We start from the raw sequence: 26,661 nt of genomic DNA on the forward strand, positions 1-26,661 counted from the left end.
ATCCCAAGACATATTAATGGATGTATGAATAGATGCAACTCAGTTTAGCTATGATGTGAGATATCAGCTAAGATGGTGACAAATTAAAACTAGATTAATATAGTTGCAATTTAATTAACCCATATTAATGTGAGCTCAAAATATATTTTGTCACAATATGATACCCATTTTGACAGCTTAGTTTTGTTTATTTTGCGCCGATTCAGCTGAGAGTAAGGTCATAAATGACACCTTAAGTAGTTTATTTAATAGTTCAATACATGGAATGTCTACTTGAGATTACTACTTGAGATACTTTACTCAAAGCTGAGATTGATTTTTAAGACTAATAATGCTCAGTAACCACGCTGACAATACAACATCCATGTTATCTACAAACTGCGGAATTTTAAATAGGCTATCAAGAAATTGTAAGTTTTTTACTTACAACTTTTTGAGTGGGCCAAGATTAGGCCAAGACTGGGCAGTTTTTTTACTGGGCACCTGTTATCAATTCATGTACTTTAAAATGGGTTATCAGTCAATCTAATGTAAGGCAATGACTCCCCGCCCTAATACAGGTGATTCTGTAAATATTTAGTTTAATTGTAAATTGCATAATCTAGATAGCTTTTACCTAAAACGCTTTACACATTTTAAGGTGACCATCAAGCACATAGGTTAAGATGAGTTTTCATTACTGTAATATAAATAATTTTAATCCTAGAGATATCAGGCCTATTGGAAGTGTTGATTATGTTTAAGCATCCTTTAGGAAACAAACGCTACTTATAAGGTAGAGAAGGGACTTGGCGAAGCGCAATAAATCTATAATTGTATATCAGGTTTTATGAAACGAATGTATTTATTACCAACGTAAGTAAGAAGTAAATCATGGGGAACCGAAGACCGGGTAAAATGGTGAATATTGGAGAACGCCTATGTCTAGCAGTAGACTGAAAGAAATAAAGAACAACGATCTATTGTCGATTGATTTATTTGACTGCTATAAGCCAATGATGATAATGAAGTCATAGGTAAGTAAGCTGGTAAGTAAGAAGTAAGTCATACAAGAGACTTTACTTAGCTCTTCTCTGGAGAAAGGCGCTTATGAAAAATAAGCGATCATTTGTGGAATGGATACACAAACGTAGTTAAGGGTCGTATTTATAAATCGACCTCCCTTTAAGTAAGATCTCAAGTAGACGTTTGATGTATTGTACTATTTAATGAACAAAAGCGTAAGATGTCATTCAAAAGTTTGTTCTCAGGTGAGTTGACGTTGTTCAATAAATAAAACTTAGCTGTCATAATCAGTTACAGTTCTTAGTGTGGTACACTATATTGGCTACAGCGCATGTGTACCGTGGGCCATAGTTGGCAAAATGAGAGTGATATATAGGTATATCTACACCTGAAATATAAAAGGGCGTAATGTTATGAGCGTGTGTACGTCTACCGCGAAGGGGTCTTCTTATATAATAAGTTTTTGAAGAGTTTATTCCAGAACGGATTTACAAAAGATGTTTTTGAGACATATATACCAGTATGGAAAAGATTTCACTGTGGTAAAAAAAATCATCTAAATGATTAATAGAAACGACTGCAGTTTCATCCACCTCGCTTTACTATAATTATTTTGTTATTTCTGCATAAAACGAAACGTGAGCCGATATCCAATAATGTTCTACGAATAAATGATAAAATGATAATTATTAAACTAATAAGTAATTTATCAATTGGTTTTGAATCACTGCAATACAAAGATGGCGGGTAGTCATTTGATTATTTGTTTGTTTTTAAGTTTTTTAAGCCGTGTTTATAGTTCAGATGTGTTGTGCGAAAAAGGATTTTGTAGTGTGAGTATTGTAAATATAAGTACATAACAAATATAGGTATCTATTCCATTGAAATAGGACATAAAAATATTTTTGTTTTGTTAAACAACGGAAATAGATTCGTGATCTCAAGATATGCATACCAAAGAATTGAGCAAGCAACGTCACTACACTCCAGTTTTATTCATTGTTTAGATCGACTTTTGATCATTATAATCACTCATCAACTATTGAGAACGTTATTCTTCTACTACTAAAAGGGTTCCACCACGCTGGCCAAGTGGAGACTGACAGATTCCATATACCTTCATAATTATTATGTAGAAGAATTATGTAGGTATGTAGGTTTCTTCAAGATTTTTCTTCACGTTTCCTGTCCCTCATTTATCGGGTGCCATTCCCGAGGTAATCAATCATAATATCTGTCAACTTTGCCTGATTTATTTGACGGAAATAAAAGATTTGTGATAATTAATGCTTTTATATTTAGGTATTAGTTAATAATAGGATTTATGTATTTGAATCTTTATTGTTTTAAATGGGGATTTCCTGAGACACGGATGTTTATTCTGTAACATGTGTATATATGTGATTTAGGAACATATAAACAGAGGCGGTCTTAGGGGAGGCGAACCGGGCAACTTACTTTGTAGTCCGCCTCACCTTGTTTTCTTTTTATTTTTGCTTAGGGCCTCGCGTAGATTAGAAGGGCTTCTACACATAACCTAGGAATGAACGTCTTGTATAAAAAGTTTAAATATTTCCGTAAATACACTGTCATTTGATGCTTTTAAAAAAAAATAGATGTTAAGTTGGATTCAATGATTGTTAATGTAACACGTGTGATGATAATTCTGCTTTAACTACCAGTAGAATCCCACCCAAAATTTTGAATTACAATTTACAATATGTCATTGCGTTCGTTAATCATCGGCTCGAGTAAGGAGAAGTTGGGTTTTATAATGACCAATATATTGGCTTTGATATCTTTTAAGCTATAGTCACGCATTATCCGACAGTCGGGCCATAAGACCGGTAAAATCAACATAACCGTTCTGCTCATCCCCTAAGTGATGGTAGCGATAACGCGTTTATGCCCGCGAAAAAAAGGCTTTGCAACAAATTACACGAGATGCGTATTAATTTTCATAGGCCTGGAATACAATACTCTAAATCTGTTCCGGTATCTTCAAATTGAGCTGAAGATACCGGAACAGATCGGGCCTGCAGTAATATTTTGTCAATAATTCTATGAATTCTGAACTGATATGATTTGTAGATTTTAACATCTTTCGATACAATTTAGTGTTTTATCTCATTGTTTAAGTTTACTAAAAAGTTCTTGAGATTGTGCCGTTATGACTCATCGAAAATTTATGCATTTTACTAATAAATTATCTACAATGATAACATGTTTTTAATATTGTCTTTAAATTGGCTACTTGATTACGACCGTACTGATTAATTAAATCGCAATATTAAATCTTCATTTCTTCTATAGAACTTTGGTCATGACAATCACATAACTGCGTGGCAATAATAAAAACATCAGCCCTGTATTACATACTGTCCCACTGCTGGGCATGGGGCCTCCTTTACTACTGAGAGGAATTAGGCTTTGGTCCACCACTATGGTTTAGTTTGGGTTGGCAGACTTTATATTCCCTCAAAAATCTTAAAGAGAACTTTTAAGATATGTATGTTTCACAAAGAACACACACTTGAGATATAGTCAGAGGTGTTGCCCTTGGGTTTCGAACCTGCGGACATGCGTCTCGGCAGTTCATTCCACCCCAACTAGGCTACTGCGCCGCGTGGTAGGTAAAATAAGAATTTATGTGCTACTGCAAAGAACATGTTTTCAGGAATTCATCCACAAACACGGTTGTTCGCCGCCAGTGCCTCACTGCTCGTACAACAACGCCACACACAACGGCCTGTGGTTGCCTTCGCCTACCATCTGCAACTGTTGCCCCTTCTGTCTGGAATTTTTAAGTAATTGTATTTCGGTTTTCATAGTTAGGTGTTTTGAAATGGGTTATATCTTGGATAAGTATCTTATTTTATTTTGGTCATTTAAATCTATTTATGTTTTTTTTTTTATTTGTACATCATCATCTGCAATAAGTTTGAAATCCAAATTAAATGGAGTTGCATATAGTGCTCAATGCTCGGGCGTCCTTTAGAGCATTATATTTATACCGCTATTTTATTATAAGCTAGCTCTGAAGTCTATAGCTTTAAAAATATAGGCGAAAATTTATATCATGTGTATAGTGTTTTTTACCTCGTTTTCTAGGAGAGGATGAGCACTGCAGTTTAGGAGGTCCCGGGGCCGGGACTACAGTGGGTCGTTGTGGTGACGGACTCACGTGCGTCGCCGACCCTATTGATGGGTACAGCTATTGTAAAAAAAGTAAGTATTGATAAGTCAGTATCATTCTGGCGACGGTCGAAAGTCCCAAAACTTCTCTTTTAATTCTTAACTAGAGTATAAATTGTGTAAAACTTCAAGGCACTGCGAGTTCATTCTGCGTAAATTGAATCACCAACAGCTAAAATTTAAAAGTTGTATAATTGTAAAATGTGCGAGACATCTTTAAGTTTTCGGATGACTAACACCCAGTCCGCCCTGTGACCACGAAGGCTGAAAAGTTTTCGAAACGTCGAGAGAAAATTATAATATAAAAACTGCCAAAAGATGGTTACCTACCACTAGAAGGTCGACCTAATTATGCCGGCCTGATGGAACCAGATATCCACAGGTCGATAGATTATAATATAGATATATAACACATATATAGATATGTGCCGAGCTAAAAATATTTCTATTACATTTCCAGTGTCGTCGAAGTGCCATACTGCACAAACAAACTTCGATACAAGACGCACAAGAGGGGAGATGGGATCGCTCGAGTTTCGGCCGCACTGCGACGCTAAAGGGAAATACGCGCCCTTCGACTGCGTGCTGACACAAACGTAGATCAATTATATTACTTTTTACATTAATAGTAGCTCACCTGTCTAGTGGTAATGAATGTGCCTTCCTCGCCCTGATTCGATGCTCATTAGGGGAATATTTGAATTTTGTAACTATTTGCCCGAAGAAATTGATTGACTGTCAATTAGTAATAAAAAGTCGCCCAAATATATTCTGTTATTCATGGAAAATAAAGTTTTTACGAGCCTACAGTACGGTGAGATAAAGACAAGAAGATTATATATTAAAATCGTGCTAAACAATAATAATAAAAGCTCAAATTCCGGTTTTGTATTTTCCAGGGATAAAATGAAGCCTAAATTTTAAGTAAGACCTCTTGCAATACATCGGTACAAAATTCCATTTAATAGTTTTTGCGTGATGCGTAAACAAACATACAGTCCGACACATAAATATTTTAAAAACTGTTGTTTTGGTTTCTGTTGATCTAATATAGACTCCCATGTCAGTTTCACTACAATATGTGAAATGTACAGACACCGGCCTGTTACCATTTTATTACATCTAGGTAAAGATATTTAAGGGTGCATGTTGCTCTACCAACTGTCCGAGACCAAAGCTAAACTTGCCTGCAGGCTGCACTCGCAATCAAGGACTTCTCATTATAGAAATGAAAAATCAAATCCTACTTCATTCCAACATTACACGCAACGAGCGATTTATGATTTTCAGATGTTTCTGCCAATCTGAAGAAGGTGAGAGGCTGTTCGGGGAGGTTGTATACCGCGGTACTTTAACTACACAGAGCATGCATTGTGGTTAGTAGCTACACCTACTTATTAATATATCTTTATTACGTACAAAACGCAGGAAAGATGTTTACTCTCGGCATTAAATATGTAACAGCAACGCACAGAACTTTGAATTTATTTGATTAAAATATAAAACAAACAAAAATATTCAACATTTTTCAATTTGATAGCAATCACAGCTGCTATATAAAAATATACAAAATAGACTTATCCAGTTGGACTGCCCTTGAGAGATATATTTTTTCTCGAATATAAACAGTCTTACTTATAAACTTATTTTAGCGTTAAGAATTGTTTAAATAGCTATAAATAATATCATCGGTTCTTAGTTTAAACCTTATTAAAAGGCAGAATTGCGGGTTTTGACTTACAGCTGATCGAGTAAATTTGTGTTTTAAGTAAGCATAGCTTTGCGATTTCTTTATAAGTAAGACTGATAGTGTTTATCCATACGACCTACAACCCTTGGGGAAGACACGACTATTGTCTTCACTCAATTTACACCCTTAATCATTCCCAGGTTGCTCTCGGCTCCATCAGAGGATCATGAAGAGGATCCAACCAGGACTGGCGTTCCCCGTGTTCGCGCCGCGGTGCACTTCCGACGGCAACTTTTTCCCTGTCCAGTGCATCGGTCGGAAATGTTACTGCGTGGACAGGGTGACAGGACACATTGTCAATGCAAACCGGCCGGGTTATACTCTGGACTTGAGAAAATATCCTATTACTGATTTGGCTTGCTGTGAGTATATTTCGGAGTGATTATAATTAAATTAATTTTCGTATTTTATCGCGGTTTTAATATTTTAGTTTTCTCAGGACGTTTCGAAGACTTTGCAGCCTTCATGGTCACGGGGGGGATTGAAGGCTGCAAAGTCTTCGAAACGTCGGGAGTTGAATTACTAATGTTGAAACAGTTAGGTTTTTTTAATTACTGAATATATATTGTTATAATTAGTAATTTTCTGACATTTGCATAATATAATAATTATGGTTTGTGGTTCGACATATAGGTTTTATTAGAGGCTTTCCACTGAAGCTTGCAGACAATGTACCTACTTAAACAATATTTTCGGGTAATAATTTGTATTATTATATTTATCAAAATATTAATTGAAATATTTTTCTTTCTTAAAATTACTTAAAAATCTGTTTTGCCGATCTCACGTTGGACTAGAGTAACGACCGGTGGAAGAATTATATCTTGAAATGATTACATATCAATTTTAGTCGTATTACTTCTCTCACGTTATTTTACATTCTTTTTCCAGACGACCCTGCTTTAGACAATTTTCCACACCTAAATGAAGGTTCACCTCCTTACAACTTCACGGCGCCGTGTTTTGAGGAGCAGAGACTCAAAGTGGAGATGATACAGCAGAGTAAAGAGGATGGGTTTAACGTAGACTTCTTTAACTCCTTCGGCGAGTGCATGCCAGACGGGACTTACGGGCACGTTGTTATGAAGAGGGATAGATCGTGAGTATTACTTTTTTTTTAAAAACACTGGCGATACTATCTTAATATAAGCAACGCTTTATTTTTTTAAATAGGTTGACTTACTTTATTGCATGACTTTAGAACGGTTATAATATGTTGAAATTTCAGGAAAATCTGCGCTGACGAAACTGGCCGTCAAATAGCCAAATATTCTGCAGCCCCGAATACACCTGAATATGAATCAATGAATTGCAGTAAGTAAATATGTATTTTATCCCATTTTACCCAAGTAATTGTACAATGATGGGAACTTCAGTTTCTACATTTTTATTTTAATAAATTATAAAATAAAAATTTATACAATGCCATCTATTGCGGAGTGGAAACTTTAAGTTTGTATTATATACCTATTCGTCGTATGATGTCGCTACTAGCGATTGATGGAAGAGATAATAACTTTAAAAATTGAAAATGACGAAGTTATTCCGCTATAATAATTTCTTTTTTTTTATTTTCGGAGAGTTTAATGTTCAAAGTTTATTTAAATGTTGATTTTTGTTAAATAATTAAAATAGTTTTAATTGAATTGCTTTCCAAAAAGGTATGCTCATCACTTCTGAGTTTTTTTATAATTTGTTTATTTTTTTAGAATGCGCGTATACCTCCCATGTTATGGGTTCAACGAGTGAGAGGCCGGTTTGCTGTAAAAACGGAAATTTCCGACGTATACAATGCCGTCGTGGTTTCTGTCGTTGCGTCGACGAGGACGGAAGGCAACAAGGAAGAGAAGCCGCTGATGTTACTTCTCTATCTTGTTTTACAACTAATTGGCGGACGTGTTAAATTTACATAAACCATATTATCTTATTAAAAATATTGTAGGAGTTCAAATTATGTGTTTTAAATGTTATATCATTGCCATAATGTAATATTATTCATATTATATATTTTGAATTAAATATTGTACTTACTGATGATATGAACTTATTTTAACCTTTCTTCTTCATTAATCTAAACCTGATTTTCCGACAAGCTTTCTAATTTTTATGTCCCAATATTTTGCTCAGTTTGGTAGGTTTTGTAGTTTTATCTTGGCAGCCAACAGGGCGTCCAGCATCCATGGTCATGAATAAGCATTAATATAGAATTTTTTAAAACCCTATAATAATTATGTATTTTAAGAGATCAATAAATATTATTAATAATTGTTGTCTCTGATACAAAAATACCCTCGTGGTTCAAAAAAAATATTTGTGTCCTAGAACTACCAGTCTTGGCAAAAGAAATAAAACCAACATTCCGTGTCATTGAACCATACAATACCTATGTATGTATCAAAGTAGTAGATGATACATACCAACCCACCGTAGAAAGGAACGGCGTCAGAAAATTTTGTGATTGTCGCAAGGGGAATGTTTTTCTTGTGTTCTATTTGTTTAGAAATTCGCGAAGTTCATCCAAATGATATTGTGTCTTAGATAAATCGCCGATATGTGATCTGATATTTTTGCGAACCATTGAGTAGTTTTAGTTGGTATTTTTCTACTAAAAAGCGGCTTAGTAGGTTATCCCCATTGCTTATTCGTCATCAAAAATTTTGTTGTTATGCCAGACTTATTTTTAGCTGCGAAAATCGAATAAAAGGACCTTTAAAGTGTTTTGTGTGTTAAAAACTTTATATTTTGTGAATAAAATACAAAGATGGGTCTCATAATTTCAAGATTTAGAGTAAGTATTTTACGAACTTATTTTAGTTAGTGAATAAATTTTGTAACGTAGCCAAGTCTATTTCTAACAGATTATCATTTGGCGCCTTTTCAAATCTATAATCTCGGTCTTTGACGAGTTAGAGCGTAACTAGATTAGAGGTTAGTATCAATATTGAATTGAGGTCTACCGCCGATTCCATTTTTTACTACCTGCCATATGTTTTATATGAACAGTTGGCGTTATGCACATATAATCCTAGTTTATCATAAAATATTTAGTGCATTGCATCCACTACTAAACTAGTTTGCAAATTGCTAAAGCATTTTATTTTGTTGCCTATCCAAATATTGATCATCTTGTCAATTCAATGTAGGTACTTCATATTTTAATATCAAAACTTTACTCAGATAAATCCAGTGACACATTTCTAATAATCTAATTTTATGCAAGTCCTGATAGTTTAGAATTTCTTTTTATATGGTAACATGAAGTATAATTAGTCTCCATCTGATAGGTTATAAAATTCATTCAACCTTAGAGTTTTATACTCAGGGAAGATGCTAGAAGTTCCAGAGAAAACTATGTTTTTTTTTATACTCTGTGAAATTAATAACTTGATTTATTGATTTACATTTCAAAATTTTACATTGTCATTTCTATAATATTAGATACATAAGGTATGCCTTTCTGAATGATAATTGTGGGCCTGTATGTAATTGAGTTTTTATGAGAGCATAATGGTTTTTTATTGATTGCTTTAATAAATATTGTTTTCTTGCATACTTCTCATAGTGGCATTGTGTAGGAGCCGTATTGGGATCCTAGGTTAAATTAGTCCAGTAGTTACACTGACTACAATGTTCTTCAAACCAAAACACAACAGTAACTACACACTGCTACGTGGCGGCAGAAATAGACATTCCAGTGGTACCTACCACCAGTAAAATTTTATTATAATATTGCTGGATTATAGTTAATTGAAAACGTTTGGTAAATATTCTACTATGTAAATTATTATTATTTGTATGCATCATTCTGGCAACCGTCATTATATTATGTACTAGCAAGCATTAATTATATTATAGACAGTTATTTTAAAATTCAAATTGAGGATATATCATTGTTTTGTAGTATGCTATATTATTACTTTATTTTTAAATAATGACAACTTTATTATTTATATAAATATATCATAATTAATAAATTTTAATTATATTATTTAGTAAATTAAAGCTGTTTTATTATTTTTATATTTTTTATTAATTCTCAATTTACATTTTATTATGTCATAAAAATGCATAGTCATATTAATATTGCTAGTTATAAATGTATGATATTGTTTATATGAATGCAATATAAAATTCATCAGCCAAAAAGTACCAATTATAATAAGAGAGCTTTAAATTGGTTAATTGAAAAAACTTAAGTCATTAGCTTACATGCCGTACTGTAACTAGCCTTTCATGCTCATAGTTATTATAACTTCACATATGCATGACCCAATATTTGGTTCAGGTCTGGTTTTCCGAGTCCTGTACCTGGATACCACCAACACCAGCTTAGTTAGGCTAGTGTTTGTGTGAGCATGGGAGATTTTTAATAAATGTATGTCTAATGGGTAATCTATACTATTATATAAAGCTGAAGAGTTTGTTTGTTTGTTTGTTTGTTTGTTTGTTTGTTTGTTTGTTTGTTTGTTTGAACGCGCTAATCTCAGGAACTACCGGTCCAAACTGAAAAATTCTTTTTGCGTTGGATAGCCCTTTGTTCGTGGAGTGCTATAGGCTATATATCATCACGCTATACCCAATAGGAGCGGAGCAGTAATGTCTAATCTCAGGAACTACCGGTCCGAACTGAAAAATTCTTTTTGCGTTGGATAGCCCTTTGTTTGTGGAGTGCTATAGGCTATATATCATCACGCTATACCCAATAGGAGCGGAGCAGTAATGTCTAATCTCAGGAACTACCGGTCCGAACTGAAAAAATCTTTTTGCGTTGGATAGCCTTTTGTTCGTGGAGTGCTATAGGCTATATATCATCACGCTATACCCAATAGGAGCGGAGCAGTAATGGCTAATCTCAGGAACTACCGGTCCAAACTGAAAAATTATTTTTGCGTTGGATAGCCCTTTGTTCGTGGAGTGCTATGGGCTATATATCATCACGCTATACCCAATAGGAACGAAGCAGTAATGGCTAATCTCAGGAACTACCGATTCGAACTGAAAAATTCTTTTTGTTGTGAATAGTCCTTTGTTTGTGGAGTGCTCAAAGTTATATATAATCATGCTATGACCAATGGGAGCGGAGCAGTAATGAAACATGTTGCAAAAACGGGGAAAATTATTAGTTTTGAGCGCTTCCGTTGCCTGCGCTGCGTAAACGGTTAAAGTTATGCAACAATGATGTATGACGGGATTGTTCCACTTAAAAAGTTCTAAAAAATATATTATAAAACAAAAGTCCCCCGCTGCATCTGTCTGCCTGAACGTGTTAAACTCAAAAACTACCCAACGTATTAAGATGAAATTTGGTATGGAGACAGTTTGAAACCCTGGGAAGAACATAGGCTCCCGGGAAACTACTACTTTTATAATGGAAAACTTTAGTCTGAAAAACTTTACAACGCGGGCGGAGCCGCGAGCAAAAGCTAGTTATATTATATACTATAAAATATGTTTATTTAGTTATTAGCAGTCATGCATTTGTACATAAGCTGCGGCCTATGGTTGGCAGCGGCAGATTTCAGAGGACGCTCACTCGATTTAATTAAACATTCATTTATTTAACTTTAGTGCCTCCCATAATACAAACAAATGGAAAATTATTAAGTAGTTTAGAAACCTACCTACTCGGGACGGCGGAAATAAAGTGGCCTACACTCATAACAAATATAAATCTGGCACTGGTTATTAGCCTTTTGCGTCAGAAACCTTGTTATCAATTAGCTTAGCATCCGTTGACCATCTTCTTATGACTCACTATATTAGCGCTAGTGGTTTCTGAATTGAAGTTAGGTAGCATGATTTCAAAAACTTAGGTATTTAGCATGTATTATGGTTAAATAATGCATAATTTTCGTCTCTACATACCCCTTTGGGGACAAAAGGCGTAAGTGTGTGTGTAATTACGTCCTCAAATGATTTTTAATGTTTTTCAAAAACCACATTTTTGTTACATTTTTCGTTCTTAGACGTTATTTCGTTTTGGATGTTAAGTAATCGAATTTAAAAAACTGTCTCATGGTCGTTAAACGTAAGCGACGTCTCTGCGGCAGTTAGTAAGGATAGAGACCCCAACAAATCTATAACGGGTTTCTTGACATTCTGAATAAAGCCAAGTCAAGATCTGCTATCTTAACCAACTAGAGTACACGGAGATATTATTGAAAGTAAATAAATCGAAAGTGGAATATCAGGATCGTGCGCAGTGAAAATCTGTAGTCTTTGACCAAGCCCTTCTTATTGCAATATAATACCTTGTATATTGCGTAGTGTGGCGTACGCCTCTGTTGCATAGTTATATTGCGTTCCTACTACGACTGCTATACTGAGGTCTCGGGTTCGACGCCCAGTATCAACTTGTCTATAATAAATAATAATGATTATTATTGTGTCCGGAAAATATCAGTAGGCTCGCACCATGTTGCATTACATAAAGCCCTTGGTCCTGCGCCTGATCTCTCTCCGGTCATGTCGAATTGCCGTCTTACCGGACTATGAGGCTGAAGGAACGAGTGCACCTATGTATTGCGCATACACTTGTGCACTATAATATCTCCTAGGTACCTGGCTATTCTCCGTTGAGATTGACCGTCGTGGCCCGAAATTCGGCTAGGATGGATTTTTACTGTTTTGCTTTGGATATTATTGTATTTAATTTAAGGGACTAGGTAATCAAGTGTAATGTTTGAACTATAGGCAAACTTTAAGTCAATATTTTTCTACATTCCACCTTTATCTATCTAACGATTAGAAAAGCTATATCCGAATTAAGAATAACACATTCATTGTATTTTATTATCGACTATCGTTCGTTGCTATTGAATCATTTATCGAAAGAAAGATATCCAAGGCTATTATACAAACGTTAATGAAAACATAGCATTGTAATCACTTCGGAATGGTCAATATCGTTCATTCTATTGTTTCAACTCGTTTATTATTAAATTATTCGTATGTTTTAATTATTCTTTGAATAAACTGGCCAATGTTAAAGTTTAAATGATGTGGTAGGAACCTTGGACAATATGTGTTTGCGAAACAATCAAAATTCTTGTAAAGGAAGCGAACGTTACTGTTCTAAATGGTCTAGGTCAGATTGTTTAGTTCCTTAAACACTGATTTAGTTTTAAACGTTTTGTACCTAGATTCATTGTTTTAAGTTCGAAAATCGAGCAGTATGCTGTAGTCCTTTATCACCATTTTGCTACTTATTGATTAGTAAGATATGATTATATCTTTGACCTTATCGGTTCTTATTGAACTCTAAAAAGTTCGGCATTTCATCTTACCGCAAGGAGTCTTACTACGTCTTACGAGTCATGATCTATCCTTAGTCCTTACCAAAGGGGTTCCTTGTTATTTTTATCTTCTTTTTTTATTACATGAGGTAAACGAGGCGATATATTTGAATGTAATTCAGCAACACCCAGTTATAAAAGAACAGTGATGTTTATTTTTCATCACATTTATTACATTTGAATGTATCATTGATTGACGTACATCTTCTTATATCCATTTTATCGCTATCATTCTGTTTGTTATCTATTGCGTAAGAAAATATTTAAACGCAAGTAGTATTTGTAAAATTCCACGTTATTTAAAATGCAGTATGAATGGATTGATCTGTATTACTTCATGGATCAGTCTTACATATTTCCTTTGTCTAGTAACATATTGGGCTTCGTCTGGGATTGTGACCTTTTCGAAGGTATTAAAAGGTGTTACGGCTTGGAGCTGTAATAGATTTATTTTGACTTAGGATTTGTGAAATAACTGAATAAAGTTCGGATATGCCAAATTGAATTTTACTAATTTTAAATTAACTCCAACCTTTTTTGCCAGTATCTTAAACAAAAACTGAGTAATCTCTATGTTCCGTTTCAAATGCATTCTCTATGGTAAAGATTTTAAAAAAGGTTATGGCAATGTTCATGACAAATGAATATTGTACTGATCGCCAGACAGTGAAAGTTAATATTTTATCGAGTTGTGATGATTGTTGTTCAGAGAATCGAATCCAGGTCATTTCAGCGCAGTTACAATAGTTTAATCTAAACAATCACTAATCATATCTTCATCCTTTTCAAGGGTAGGTAGAGATGTTTCGTAGCTGCGTTTCGCCAGTTATGTAAGGCTTCATATTGTGCTAGGAGGCGAACCTATCGCCGTTTACAGGGGTCAATTCCAGACTCCAGGCTGACAATCACAAAAGTATTTAAATATAATTATGTTAAGGTTAAATTTCCCTCGACCGTGATTTTCTTTATAAATGTCAATTTTTGTTCTGAAGTCTACAACGCTGGCTCTAATATTACTCATTGATAAAACACGTTCACTTTCAAAAATGCACGTAAATATGAAAGCCCGTACTCGTTACATTGAATAAAACGTAATCAATTTTGAATCTTAGTTACAAGCGTTAAAGGTGTAATAAATATTCGTAATGATCTTCACGGACTGGTAACCGTAAATTTGAAACTTTCATCTTTAACCGGCAAAAAATATCAAATGTCTATACTTTATCTTTCCATATCTTATGATTCAAGGTTTTATATTTGATACGTTTAAGTGGAGATTGTGTAGGTAATTTAAATTAAGAATAGAATAAGTATAAAAGTAGCTTTAAATACCCGCTTTTTACGATCGAGAAAATTTTAAGTATTTTATTATCAGCTGTAAGTATGAGTCATTGACCGCCAGTATCAGATTTATACTTTCTTTTATAGGCTACTCGGTTTGTGATGTCACGCATTTTCCACTTCCGGGTGCCTATTTTGCGGAAGTAAAATAAAGGTTCTCTGGATTTTAAAAAAATCACACGTAACATACTTTTTGTTTAAAAAGGTCAAAGGTCCTTAAGAAAGGTACACAGGTCCCGCATTCAATTTTCAGAAAGTTAGAAAGTTGGCCGTTTTGGTGTAGCCCTTACTTTAGAATCTGCCACCGCCTAGCCCGCGGCCTATACGGTCTATTGATTGACAAATTCAATACCGTTTGACCACGTTTCAAAACATAATTCAGTGGTTATGATTTGAGGATAATAATTTGTTGGATATTTGTTCCCAAGCTGAATATTACGTATGAAAGTTTGATTTTGTTTTAACTAAATAAAATTGGCTTTGCTAAACATTACGCGTTGGTTGTATTCTGCGATACGTTTCCACTTCATATATTCTTCACTTCGTATATTAGCGTCTAACAGCCTCTTTTATACACGATCCTAATCTCAATCTTCAATCCAATTCCGAGAGTGAAAAAAACAAAATAGCTCATTTGTAAGCGTGTCGAAAATACTTTATTCTGATTGGTCCATTTTTGAGATAGATCGAATAATACGAAGATAACATGAGTTATTATACAATCACATTATATTTATTATATTACATTGACAAGATTAAATTTATTATGATTTGAAGAAATCATCAATTGAGTAAAAGCATTTATTAATAAGGAAATTCTTAAGTTTACTAATAGTTGGACTAAGTTTATTATAGGTTGCCGGCCCCATTCGATACATACCCTTCTGCAGAAGCGTTGTGTTGCTCCTTCCTATAGATAAAGTTTTAGCTTCCCTTGTTCATAGCCTTGTGTCGGTTGGAGGTCTCATTTCAAACAAATGGCCATGGGTTTTAATGAACACCGCTACCTCATAAATATATATAAAGACGGAAATGTGACAAGTTTTAGTGACTTAAAGTAGGGTTCACAGCTTGCCCTAGGAGGTAAGTTACATATTGCACGTATACATTTCTTTTGAGAGACAAATACATCATTTTTATCTGTTGAATTACTCCAGAAGGTTATCCCATATCTTAAGATTGACTCCACGTAACCATGGTATGCTCTAAGTACCGCATCGCAATTTACGACTTTAGATAATTTATATAAAGCATAAGCAGAGCAATTTTTTTTTTACATATAGCTTGAATTTGCTGTTTCCAATTCAATTTACTCTCAATTATTAAACCTAAAAATTTTGTTGCATTTGTTTCATTAATTATTACCCTATTATATTTAATGTTTAATTGTTGAGTTATATGTCGCTGACTAAATTGCATAAATTGAGTTTTCTCCAAATTTATACGTAAATTGTTTTGTTCTAACCATTCGATTGATTGTTCCAAGGTATTATTTATTTCATCTTCGTATTTGTAATTTTTATCAGACTTAATAATCTATTACTTTATTAAAAACTATTCACCTTTCATGGAACCATTTTATTATCGAGTTAGCATACAGCTCGCGTGGTTTAGGAAAGTTTCTGTAGTTTTAGTGTTTTCTTTTACGCCTTATTATTGAAAATAATTGACCAGAATTTTAATATGGTATAAAACATGTCATTTTTTATCAATAAAAATTCAAGCTAACTTGTGATATAAAGGTTAATAATATTTGATGATATTTATGATTATTGTAAAGTAGTAGCATAATATTTTTCCTTTGCTTATTTTTTTTTTTTGTTTGGGAGACGTTTAATTTCAACAATACAAGTTTGTTTTTTTCATATCTGGCATGCCAAATCCAGTGCAGCAGTTGTTAATGTAGCGACCTAAAATAACGTCAATTATGCCGGCCTGTCAAGCGAGGGCGTTGCATCCCTCGGAGGTCGACTGAATTATGGACTAATTGTCGTTTTACGTTCCGTTCAAACGAATCGATTTGCTGTAACGTGTTTCATTATTGTGTCGGGCCGGCAAAATTGTGTCGACAGCCGAGGGGTATCATCTCTCGTCAGCCGAGATTCCATTGGACCCAAAGTGACCTCACTTACCATCACGTATAAAAAAAATATTATCGATAACATAATAATTATGACTACCGAGAATTCCTGTCCGTTAAGATTCTGTATAGTTATAAATTAAGGAGTATTTTCTTAGTTGTCAACCTAACCAAACAGCACGATGCAATATCTGGACACATACGAGCTGTTTACCAATGTTATATGACACCTTAATGTGTGGCCGCGACTTGACGCTTTACTACTATTGTATCAATTGTGACTTTACATTATTGTGCATTTCTCTTATCAATGCTACCCTAATCTTTGATTTCTCACCCTCTCTCAGTGACCGTCCTAAGCCGAGGTTCGTAACTCGTTAGTGAGTTGCCCTCAGCATGGTCACTTATATTTTTATAGGTTGCGAGCGCCTAAATCCACTCATCCAAAAGTCCGGTGTGTTTGTATAAGCCGACCCTTGCCAGGCTGACAAACTTAAGTTATAAATAAAAAAATAACTAAATACCAAAAAAAATATTCAACTTTACCTATTATACTGGTTACCAATTTTGGAGTCGGCGACTGTAACAAACATCAAAAATACACGTCATGAGAATCTCCTCCTTTTTTTAAGTCAGTTTAAAAGGATTCGTAATCCAATAAAAACCATTAAAAACGCATTTTTACGTTAAGGGATTTCTAATTTTAAACTACTAAAAAATTTCGCGACATTTGTGGACATGGCTACGTTTACAATTATAAAAGGATATAACGAAAACATTGCTATAGAAATATCTGGAAAACTAATAATATAACACTCCTCCAGCGCAAGAAGACGACGACAGAGTTACTCGAACGACTGGAGACAGACCTGAAACGGATAGAGAAGGATGGCCACTACAAGGAGCAGACTCACAAGCGCGTCATCGGCTATGTCATGGCGTATTCTGTGGGCTTGTATGTGTTGTTCGCGGTGATGTATTACTACATGTACGTGGGCAGGTCGCAGTATTGGCTGCATTCGCTGATGTACGCGTCGCCGTTGCTGGTGCTGCCTGTTTTGTGAGTATTCGATGTATGCTCTTTTACCTCTATAACTGGTGTATACGTGCCTATATTGTATAATGTAGTATAGAAATATTTATAAAGGAGTCGAGGGTAGTGCGACCCGGCCTGTTCTCGATCTACCGTCCTCATAAATATCAGTCTAGTTTTACGTGTGTTTCATCGCGCTTCGTCGTACACAATATCTTGTGAATATAATATTATACATACTAATAACGAGATGTAAATAGATGCTCTAGATGTCGGCGAATGCGTTATTTTATATCTGTCAGTATTCTTTATAAAGATTCACAGAGGCTGCAATTTTCTTTAAATTTAAATTTGATATTAGGTATGAAATACTCAGATCATTCTCTGTCAAAAAATCCTTTGAAAATGTCAGTAATTTAAAAAAAACATCTAATGTATAGTTTAAAAGTAGATTGATGAAAATATCACATTTAAAAATGACTAAAATATTCTTTAAAAATAGAATGAATAGAATGACATGTTTGTTCTCAGAGTGATCTTCCTCCGTGCGGTAATCTCATGGTACTATAACTGGACGCTCAGCAAGAACCGACTGAAACTCACCAAAATGAGAGAACAGAAGAAGAAAATACTAGAGGATGTGATGAACACGGAGACTTACAAGGTAAAACCGAAAAGACAGGTCTTGGAACCAGTTATTGTGAACCCCATTACCTGTTATTATTATTATTAATAAGTTAAGTGTGAGATTATAACATATAACTCGTTTTATGGTTTTGGATGAAGTTTGAAACACGCATCACTGGATTAAAATTATTCCATATTTTACACCAAAATAAGCACCGTGAGATTTTTATTCCGATAAATGATTGTAGGCCCATGTAGGCCTTGCAAGCACAATACAGTCGATATTAAAAATATGAATACACCTAAAAGTTACACACAATCCTGACAACAATTGAACATGACTATACATTCACACACTCACTTCTTTAGTCTCCAAAGCGTTAGGCAGGAGCTCAATTGGTGCACACACTTTTCGCCGTGCGTATTCCGTCACCTGATGTAATGTCAAACTCCAGTATCCGGTACTGAGTAGGGAAATCTAACAGGACTATTCATGAAGTAATCAGTAAGCAATATAACATTAACCCAACCTTTAGGACTATTTATGAAGTAATCAATATAATATTAACCTAACATTTGTGTTGCAGGTAGCGAAAGAGATCCTAGACAAGTACGGCAGCCCCGAGGAGCAGTCCAAGGCCCTGAAGCCGTTCACGCCGACTATGAACGTTCCCGGTAATCCGCCTAGTACGCCAACCCAAGGTAGACTCCTCTATGTATAGCTCCTCCACGCCGTCACCAATCATATACATAATAATCATATATGTAATATGTAATCAATGTACCTACTCATATTAGATCTGTAATCTATGAGATGTAGTAAATAAAAGAAAATTATTGTCTATGTGTGATTTTGAATTAACTGTCATTTGAAGCTCATACGCATGTTACCAAGAATATCACATTTTTTTTATCAAAGTTTTGATACGTTAAAGTCTAGGACAAAAAGTAATTCCATTAAAAACTTATCGATATCATTCATAATATAAAATGTAGTTTAACGAAATTAATAGATATTTTTTCAATGGCAACAGTGCTTTTGCAGCTAGCCAAGAAGCAAAATCACTAGAAATCTGAGCAAATATAATAAATACGGCTCTGTTTCAAATTTGAAGTATACAATATTAAAGAAATGTTGAAAAATAAAATGTTTTTACATAACATAAAATTTTTGTGTTATCGGGCAAAACCTAACCGATATATCGAATTTTTCGTATTATATCGAATGAGACTCTTAAAATTCATAGTGTAGCCTGCTTTTGCTTACTCTGCACAAGAAAGTCACTTAACAAATGGCAAGTGTTTTAAATTTAAGGCATTTGAACTTTGCACTTTAAATAAAGCAATTACTTATACTCTGCTCGCGCTCATTTTGCACGGGGAAGTCCCGTGTCATTGGCCCAAACATCAAGCGTTATGCATTTTAATTCCGATACAAACATATAGATGGTGTTGTTACGAACTAATTATGCTGCATCATTTTACACTGTTTTCGCTAGACTTGTTTATATGCATGTGATATCGCTTGATTCACCTCTACAATTTTAAAGATGTCATAATATATATCATATTATTGTATGTTTATTATTCACAGCTACGCCAGGCCAGTTGAGACAGCGGCAGTTAGCGCTGCAGTCGTCGACACCGATACCCAACAATATGAACATGCTGGCATTGAATAACACCCCGACGCCTATGTTCAAAGCGCCGCGACTTAGAGTGAGTACTGAAATTTTAATGTCTACACTATACCAGGAAAATTGAAGGTATGTGAAGTCTGCCAATTCGGAGTAGGTCAGCGTGGTGGACTACGGCCTAAACCCTCTCTGTAGGAGAGGAGGCCTGTGCCCACCAGTGGGACAGTAATACCTTTTACATCTATAAAGTAATACTTTCATTAGGACAAAAAATATTTTGGATGTATTTCCTTACTACATCGGTGGCGTAATTTATTTCATGATTTCTGTGTTGAAGCATCAGGTTTGACCTCCAGGTCCAGTAAAGTGATATTGGGTTTTCTCTTCAATATCAGGCCGGAGGGAATTTGTGGTCAATAACTCTTATATCACATGGAATAAGCATGATGAAAGGTGCAGTAGTTACATCTCTGCCTATCCCTTCCGGAATAAAGGTGTGAGTGTGAGGTAATTATCGAGTATTTTTTTGTTGCAGTCTGACCAACTTCCCAGACCATTGTTAGATAAGAACCGCTCGGCGCTGGACCGAGTGGTGGATTACTTGCTGAAGGACGGACCCAACCACCGCATGGCGCTGATATGCAGCGAGTGTTCCTCGCACAATGGTACGATTTGATACTAATAGTAGAGAAGAAGTTGTGTTAAAATTATAGTATTAGATTTGTACTTTAGTCTCCATCGATTATTGAGAACGGTTATATAACGCATTGGTTTGATGTAATCTCTAATCTAATCTAATTTGATCTAAAACCTTTTTCTTTTTATAAGGTTTGTGTATACTGCTTCTTTTTCACCCTTTTTAGAGCTACAAGAAATAATTCATACATGTTTAACTTTCAAACGCAAAAAATCTTGTATGGAATCCAAAGAAACATTTTCATCTTTGCTTGTACTGCTGGTTATACCAGTCATGATAAAGCTGGGTATCACATGGCAATTATAAAAAAAAAAAAATATCCAGTTAAATTTCATTCTCAGAACCTGAAGTAACATAAACAAAATCTTTGTTTATTTTATAAAGAAAAACTAAAATATTCTATATCTAAAAGCTATTAAAAAGAGCTAATTAAAAAACCGCAGGCATGGCGATGGTGGAGGAGTTCGAGTACGTGTCGTACGTGTGCGCGTACTGCGGCAAGCTGAACCCGGCGCGCAAGCAGCGCCCCGCCGCGCCGCTGCTCTCCCCCGCGCGCGCGCTGCCGCCGCTCGCCGCGCGCGACCACGGTCAGTCGCATGCTCCGGCGCACACACGTGGCGCACACACGTGGCGCACACACGTGGCGCACGCGGTTCGAACCCGGGTGAATAATGTTTGGCCCGTGTAAAAGCCTCCTCTCGCACTTGTTCGTAGTAGACAGTAGTCCATAGCTCAACCTAAAATATTGTCAATCAGTGTGTCGAATTTCATCCAGATTTTGGGGTTACTGAGATTACTTCTAAGTTATATTCCACCATCCTTACGAATTTTCGCGTAGTTACATTGAAAATGACAAAGAAAGACTGTATCTTTTACGTATTTACAATATCTGCTAGACTCCGTCTCATTCGTCTCCTCATTCAGTTGTAAATACATGAAATGTTGGTCCTTCGAGTCGCATCTTCTATATTTTTTATGGTCTTTTAGAATTATTTATCTAACTACATTAATATATTTCAAATATTTTTGTAACAGGTAGTGGCGACGACTCCTCTATAGCAAGCTCGGCGAGTGACAGTGAAGATGAGAACAAAATCGATGGCGAGTCTAAAATTGGCGGTGAGTACCCCCTCACTAGTAGAAGAGGTTTATACTCGGCAATGAATCAGTATAATAGTATACGGGACTTTAATAGTTGTAGGTATATTGTTTTTAATTATTCGTAACGGTCTCAGATTTATTTAAGGATTTAGCTACCAACGAGTCAAGAAAAGTCTAATTTATACTGAGAGTTGATTGGTTACCATAAAACGATTGATTAAAAGTAATAGAAACAATTTATCACTTCGGTATAAATTTATTCGTCTTATCTTATTGTCATAGCAATACTAGCCGTATGAAAAATAACGTAAGCTTCAGTTTCAATTGCGCAAGTCAGCGAAAATACAACCACTACAAATATCGTTATTTTTGCAGGTTCAGAAGGCGAGTCGGATCGTCCCCCCTCCCCCGCGGAGGAGGAGCCGAAATCCGACCTTGAAAAGAAACAAGACTGAACGACTTTTGTCAATTTAGATAAAATCTTAATCATTTATTCTTTGTGCGTTAAACAGCGAATGAACATTTAAAATGATAGTCGATTTCCGAACATCCTAATACGTCATAGGATTTATTTTGTCGGAAATCGGATCTATCTGGTATAACTCAAAACTACCAAAGCTCATTTTATGCCAGATAAGTATGAATGTATTTATTCAATGTTTTTAAATTTACGTATCCTACATCAAAGTAGGAAAATTGGATTCAAATGCGACGTTATATCAATTACAATTAAATGTTATTGGTGCATGAAACAATATTTTTTTTATCGACATTGATTGCAGACTAATAATTGTCTCTCATTGGTTATAGTGCTCGTGTACGTAAAAGTCTGATATCTACTGGAATCAGGATTTTTCATGATGCATCATTTTCGATATTTATTTGCTGAGTGACCGACAATAATTTTTGTATTGTCTTCATAAATACATAATACTAATGTTCTGTTGAATGCCAACGGACTGATATTCCGGGTCTCGAATTTAATATCGATAAAAATAGTCCCCCGAAAAGTCAAGTGTTTTATAAATAACACTATTTGATAGACTTTATCGAGTAAATTACTTTGATGAAATGTATCGAAGATGCTATGTTATCGATATTATTTTGTCTTTTCTCACTGCTTGTGACCAACATTACAAGGATTGTTTTAAAGCACATTTCGATTATGCGGTAAAATATTTTCATAGGGTATCAGAATATCGAGACACTTGGAGATAATAGATTTTTATGTTGTCTTCGTACCCTAAATATCTTATCTTTGGGAAACCACACACCTGTTTATGCCAATGCTTACTTTGAGCCAAGAAATAGGCCACGAATACGCGTTATGAGAGAACATCCCACGTTCCACGGTGTCGAGACCAGTGTGATATAATGATACTGCTCTTTAAAGTACAAAGTACTGTTTGAAGTACATTGTATTTTAAAGTGTGGGTGACATGGCTTATTTTCTGGCGAGCGATATCTCGACATCCATTTGTATAAATTGAGGTTAATACATATTTTACATTAAAATAAAAGCCTAAGAACGCTTCTTGATGATTCAAGACTTTACGCTTTAAATTTACAATTTGTAATGGAATATTTGATTGCAACGATAATGTATTCAGGTATCATATTGCTATTCATTTGACACCTATCGTAAGCACGTATAGAATATCAAAGTGACGTCAGCATGCCAATTTCATATAAACAATGGTTTGCATTTTATAAAACTAGTGACATGTGCAATCGAATATTCCATTGTAAGGTGTGTAAGCAATTTTTATTAGTATAGTCTGTCCTAGCCCTCATCAAATCGCTTGTGAACATTTCCACTCTTATTTGATTATTAGGCTTATGCAGACTACCCATAACAGAAAATTCAATAGCTTATATGCAGTGCAATAAGTTCTTATAAGTAAAGAATGTCTCCCTTCCAATTATCGGGCTCGAAGGACCATTTTAGATTAGCTTTGAATGGAAAACCTTTGAATGGAAAAGAAATATAAGATTAGCTGTCTATTTCGAGTAATAATAGTTTATACTTTGAATGGAAAAGAATTATATCAAAGGGAGATATGAATTATAGACATCACCCATAGCTGTCCACAATAAGTGGAATATGCCCTCCACATCCATCGTGCCTTGCTTAATACTACTCTGTTTTATTCAGAGATAAGGAATGATTATTTTGTCATCATGATTTTAGATGGAATATTTTTGGTCCGTTAATATGATGTGTATTTTTATTGTTTGTAATTTTATTCAATTATTTTATCGATATATGTGTAATAGTGCTGGACGGTATTTATCTTGATTTATATTTTTAGATCACACCACAATTGTTAATCAGGCTGGTTACTTAAAATATTAATTTATTTACATATATACATACAAAAATATTGACCAGTTATGCGTTGTATAAAATCAGACATGCGAAATTTAAAAATGTACATTTTGACAGATAAAATTATTCAAGGATTTCACGATTTATCTATATAAATCGTGAAATGAAATCAGAAATATAAAAAATATATTTATTAAAAACTAAATGTGAGAAAAGGTCGACTTAATTATTTATTTTAACTCAGTAATGATCAATAAGGCATTCGATAAACTATATCAAATGTTGATAGCACAATAAGATATTGGCAATCTATACAGTTGCTCAATAAATGTATTCAACACAACAATATTGTTGAAGTTGTTTCATGAAAAAATGATAAACAAATTTTTTTAGCATATAATATTTTTTAAACAAAAATATGCATATTGGAATCGAACTACATTGGTTTTGATTTTTGTCCTAGAAAAAGGGGATACAAAAAATTGCCCAGAAAATATATTTTTTCTATTACCCATTAAAATTGAATGTATTGGTTGCGCGTGTAATTAATTTTAATTAATGGGCATATATTTGTAAATTTTGTTTCTTAATATACTTTTTTAACGCCCCAACTATTCGGATATAACTAATTTAAATTATCGATTAACCTATCTTTAGATACATCGATACTAAACTTTTATTAGTAGCACGTTTCATGCTCGAAAATTGAATCACTTATTTTGGCTTTTATTAAATTTTTATACTTAGATAAATGGTATTCCATTGATTGAAAGATCGTGGCTATACTGTATAAATATTCTTATAAAGTAATTACCACACTTTGGTAGGGAGTGGGTAGGGTAAATTACCACTTAATTGAAAATGAAAAGTAACAAAATTTAAGGACTATATTTAGGGAAGGAAAAAAAAAATATCATAAATACCTGTTCCATTATTGGAGGATTGATGGATACCAAAAAATAATAATTATATATTTGCCCTGGCTTTATGATGGGGCTTCTTTTGACTTTCTTATCCTACAATGTGAATACCACTTTATTCATAATAGCATAATTTTCAAAATGGCGTCGCAATCAACGTTACATTCGCGCCAAATTATTTTTAATTAACATTCGTGCTACAAAGTCTTGCTTACACTCGACATGCTATTTCTAGTCAACATAAATTATTCTTCATTCATTAAAAATATAGCATTTATATCGATTTTTGTCATAGTTTTTGGTGTATTGTAAATTAAGTTTTTTTTTTTCAAGAAATCGTTTATTCCCTAGACATTCCTATTAATTAATGTTCTTTTTGGTTAGTTTAACATTTTGTAGTGTTAGGACATCTTCCGTAATCACTCTACCGAGAAACTTGCATAATTAGTATAGTTTTAGTGATAATTTTTGGGTCGAATAGTGACTAATTTGGAATGTTGAAGTTTCGCATTAAAAACGCATTCAATGTATTTAATATCTACTAATATATAGCTACTTAATAATAGTCTTCCCTTTTATAAGCATTAAAACTTTAAAACCTTACCCAAATTGCCACGAGTCTGACATTAGAGGTTTAAGAGATCAATGTCACTATTTCACCCAATCATTTTAATTTAGTTCTCATAAAATATGTTAACGAACAATTATACGCTCTACTGCTTAGCTGATATAGTTTAGTTTTTGATTTCAGGTAAACAATGCGTTCTCATTTTTAGATTCATACAATTTTGTAGACAGAGGTATAAAATATTTTTTTTTATCAGACACGACATAAAATCATTACAAATTTACTTTATTGAAGACATTGTCTATCTTGGTACATGATTTCTTCGTCGTCAGATGACCCACTTGCACTTATCGGACTGCAAGTTTAAAAAAGTCATTTCATGCGAAATCACGTAATTTTAATGCTCATGCAGCAAGTATGCAAACAATATTTTTATGCATTAAAATGTATGCATTCTATAAAAGCCATTTTTATACCTCTGACATACGAATTGTATTCAAAATTAATACATTTTATTTATTCAATTTGTAATTAATTAGAATACGACCAGGTGTGTTTCAGGTTTTTGTTTTGGGGTTTTGAAATGTCAATTTGTAGTGAATAAAACAGTTTAAATTATTTTAATGGATTGTTAAAAGTCGTTCATGTGTGTAATTCGTCATAAAAATTGTTGGGTTTAGGGTGGTTAGATGCGCATCTAGAGTTGTTTATGTTGGGTTAAAAATACAAAAGATACCATATCCCTATTATTCCATAGTTCATTTTCGCAAAATCAGATATAACACTGCATTTATAATTATCGTGGGATTAATGTTTTCAACTCTAGATGTTTCATGGATAGTTATTTGGTACATACGAAAATTCTATAGCGAAAAAGAATTCTCAAATATTGTATATATGCGAGTCAAGTGAATAGTTGTTAAATTTGTTATTTATTGCTTGTAATGTTGATTAGCTATTTTATAATGGAACTAATATACAAGTTATAATGAATTTGTTTTTGATTTATAACATACAAAAATTATAATTGCAGTTATGTGAAACATTTCAAATTGCTTTCCATGCATTAGATGACAGTTATGA

General features: G+C 34.1%; 2 protein-coding genes across 2 annotated transcripts; both read left to right on the plus strand.

Annotated features, from left to right (window-relative positions):
- Positions 1-1,667: 1,667 nt before the first annotated feature.
- LOC115441659 lies at positions 1,668-7,901 on the plus strand. The gene is made up of 9 exons (XM_030166524.2): positions 1,668-1,838; positions 3,683-3,812; positions 4,117-4,233; positions 4,661-4,796; positions 5,491-5,576; positions 6,091-6,312; positions 6,842-7,049; positions 7,179-7,264; positions 7,660-7,901. The coding sequence occupies exons 1-9, from the start codon at positions 1,746-1,748 to the stop codon at positions 7,851-7,853; spliced, it is 1,272 nt and encodes a 423-aa protein (XP_030022384.1). The 5' UTR covers positions 1,668-1,745; the 3' UTR covers positions 7,854-7,901.
- A 436-nt stretch (positions 7,902-8,337) lies between these two features.
- Positions 8,338-26,567, plus strand: LOC115441581 (endoplasmic reticulum junction formation protein lunapark-B). Its single transcript, XM_030166427.2, has 9 exons — positions 8,338-8,738; positions 17,491-17,726; positions 18,231-18,363; positions 18,914-19,028; positions 19,921-20,045; positions 20,499-20,628; positions 21,104-21,247; positions 21,696-21,779; positions 22,137-26,567. The coding sequence occupies exons 1-9, from the start codon at positions 8,712-8,714 to the stop codon at positions 22,214-22,216; spliced, it is 1,074 nt and encodes a 357-aa protein (XP_030022287.1). The 5' UTR covers positions 8,338-8,711; the 3' UTR covers positions 22,217-26,567.
- Positions 26,568-26,661: the final 94 nt, after the last annotated feature.

This window comes from Manduca sexta, chromosome 18 (assembly GCF_014839805.1).
Source record: "Manduca sexta isolate Smith_Timp_Sample1 chromosome 18, JHU_Msex_v1.0, whole genome shotgun sequence".
NCBI lineage: Eukaryota > Metazoa > Arthropoda > Insecta > Lepidoptera > Sphingidae > Manduca > Manduca sexta.

Excerpts from the sequence above, each read along its gene's own strand:
- LOC115441659 (XM_030166524.2), top strand. The coding sequence starts at position 1,746 with ATGGCGGGTAGTCATTTGATTATTTGTTTGTTTTTAAGTTTTTTAAGC. Across the intron at positions 1,839-3,682 it reads GCGAAAAAGGATTTTGTAGT|GAATTCATCCACAAACACGG; the intron begins GTGAGTATTGTA and ends ACATGTTTTCAG. Across the intron at positions 5,577-6,090 it reads TACACAGAGCATGCATTGTG|GTTGCTCTCGGCTCCATCAG; the intron begins GTTAGTAGCTAC and ends AATCATTCCCAG.
- LOC115441581 (XM_030166427.2), top strand. The coding sequence starts at position 8,712 with ATGGGTCTCATAATTTCAAGATTTAGA. Across the intron at positions 17,727-18,230 it reads TTGCTGGTGCTGCCTGTTTT|AGTGATCTTCCTCCGTGCGG; the intron begins GTGAGTATTCGA and ends GTTTGTTCTCAG. Across the intron at positions 21,780-22,136 it reads TGGCGAGTCTAAAATTGGCG|GTTCAGAAGGCGAGTCGGAT; the intron begins GTGAGTACCCCC and ends TTATTTTTGCAG.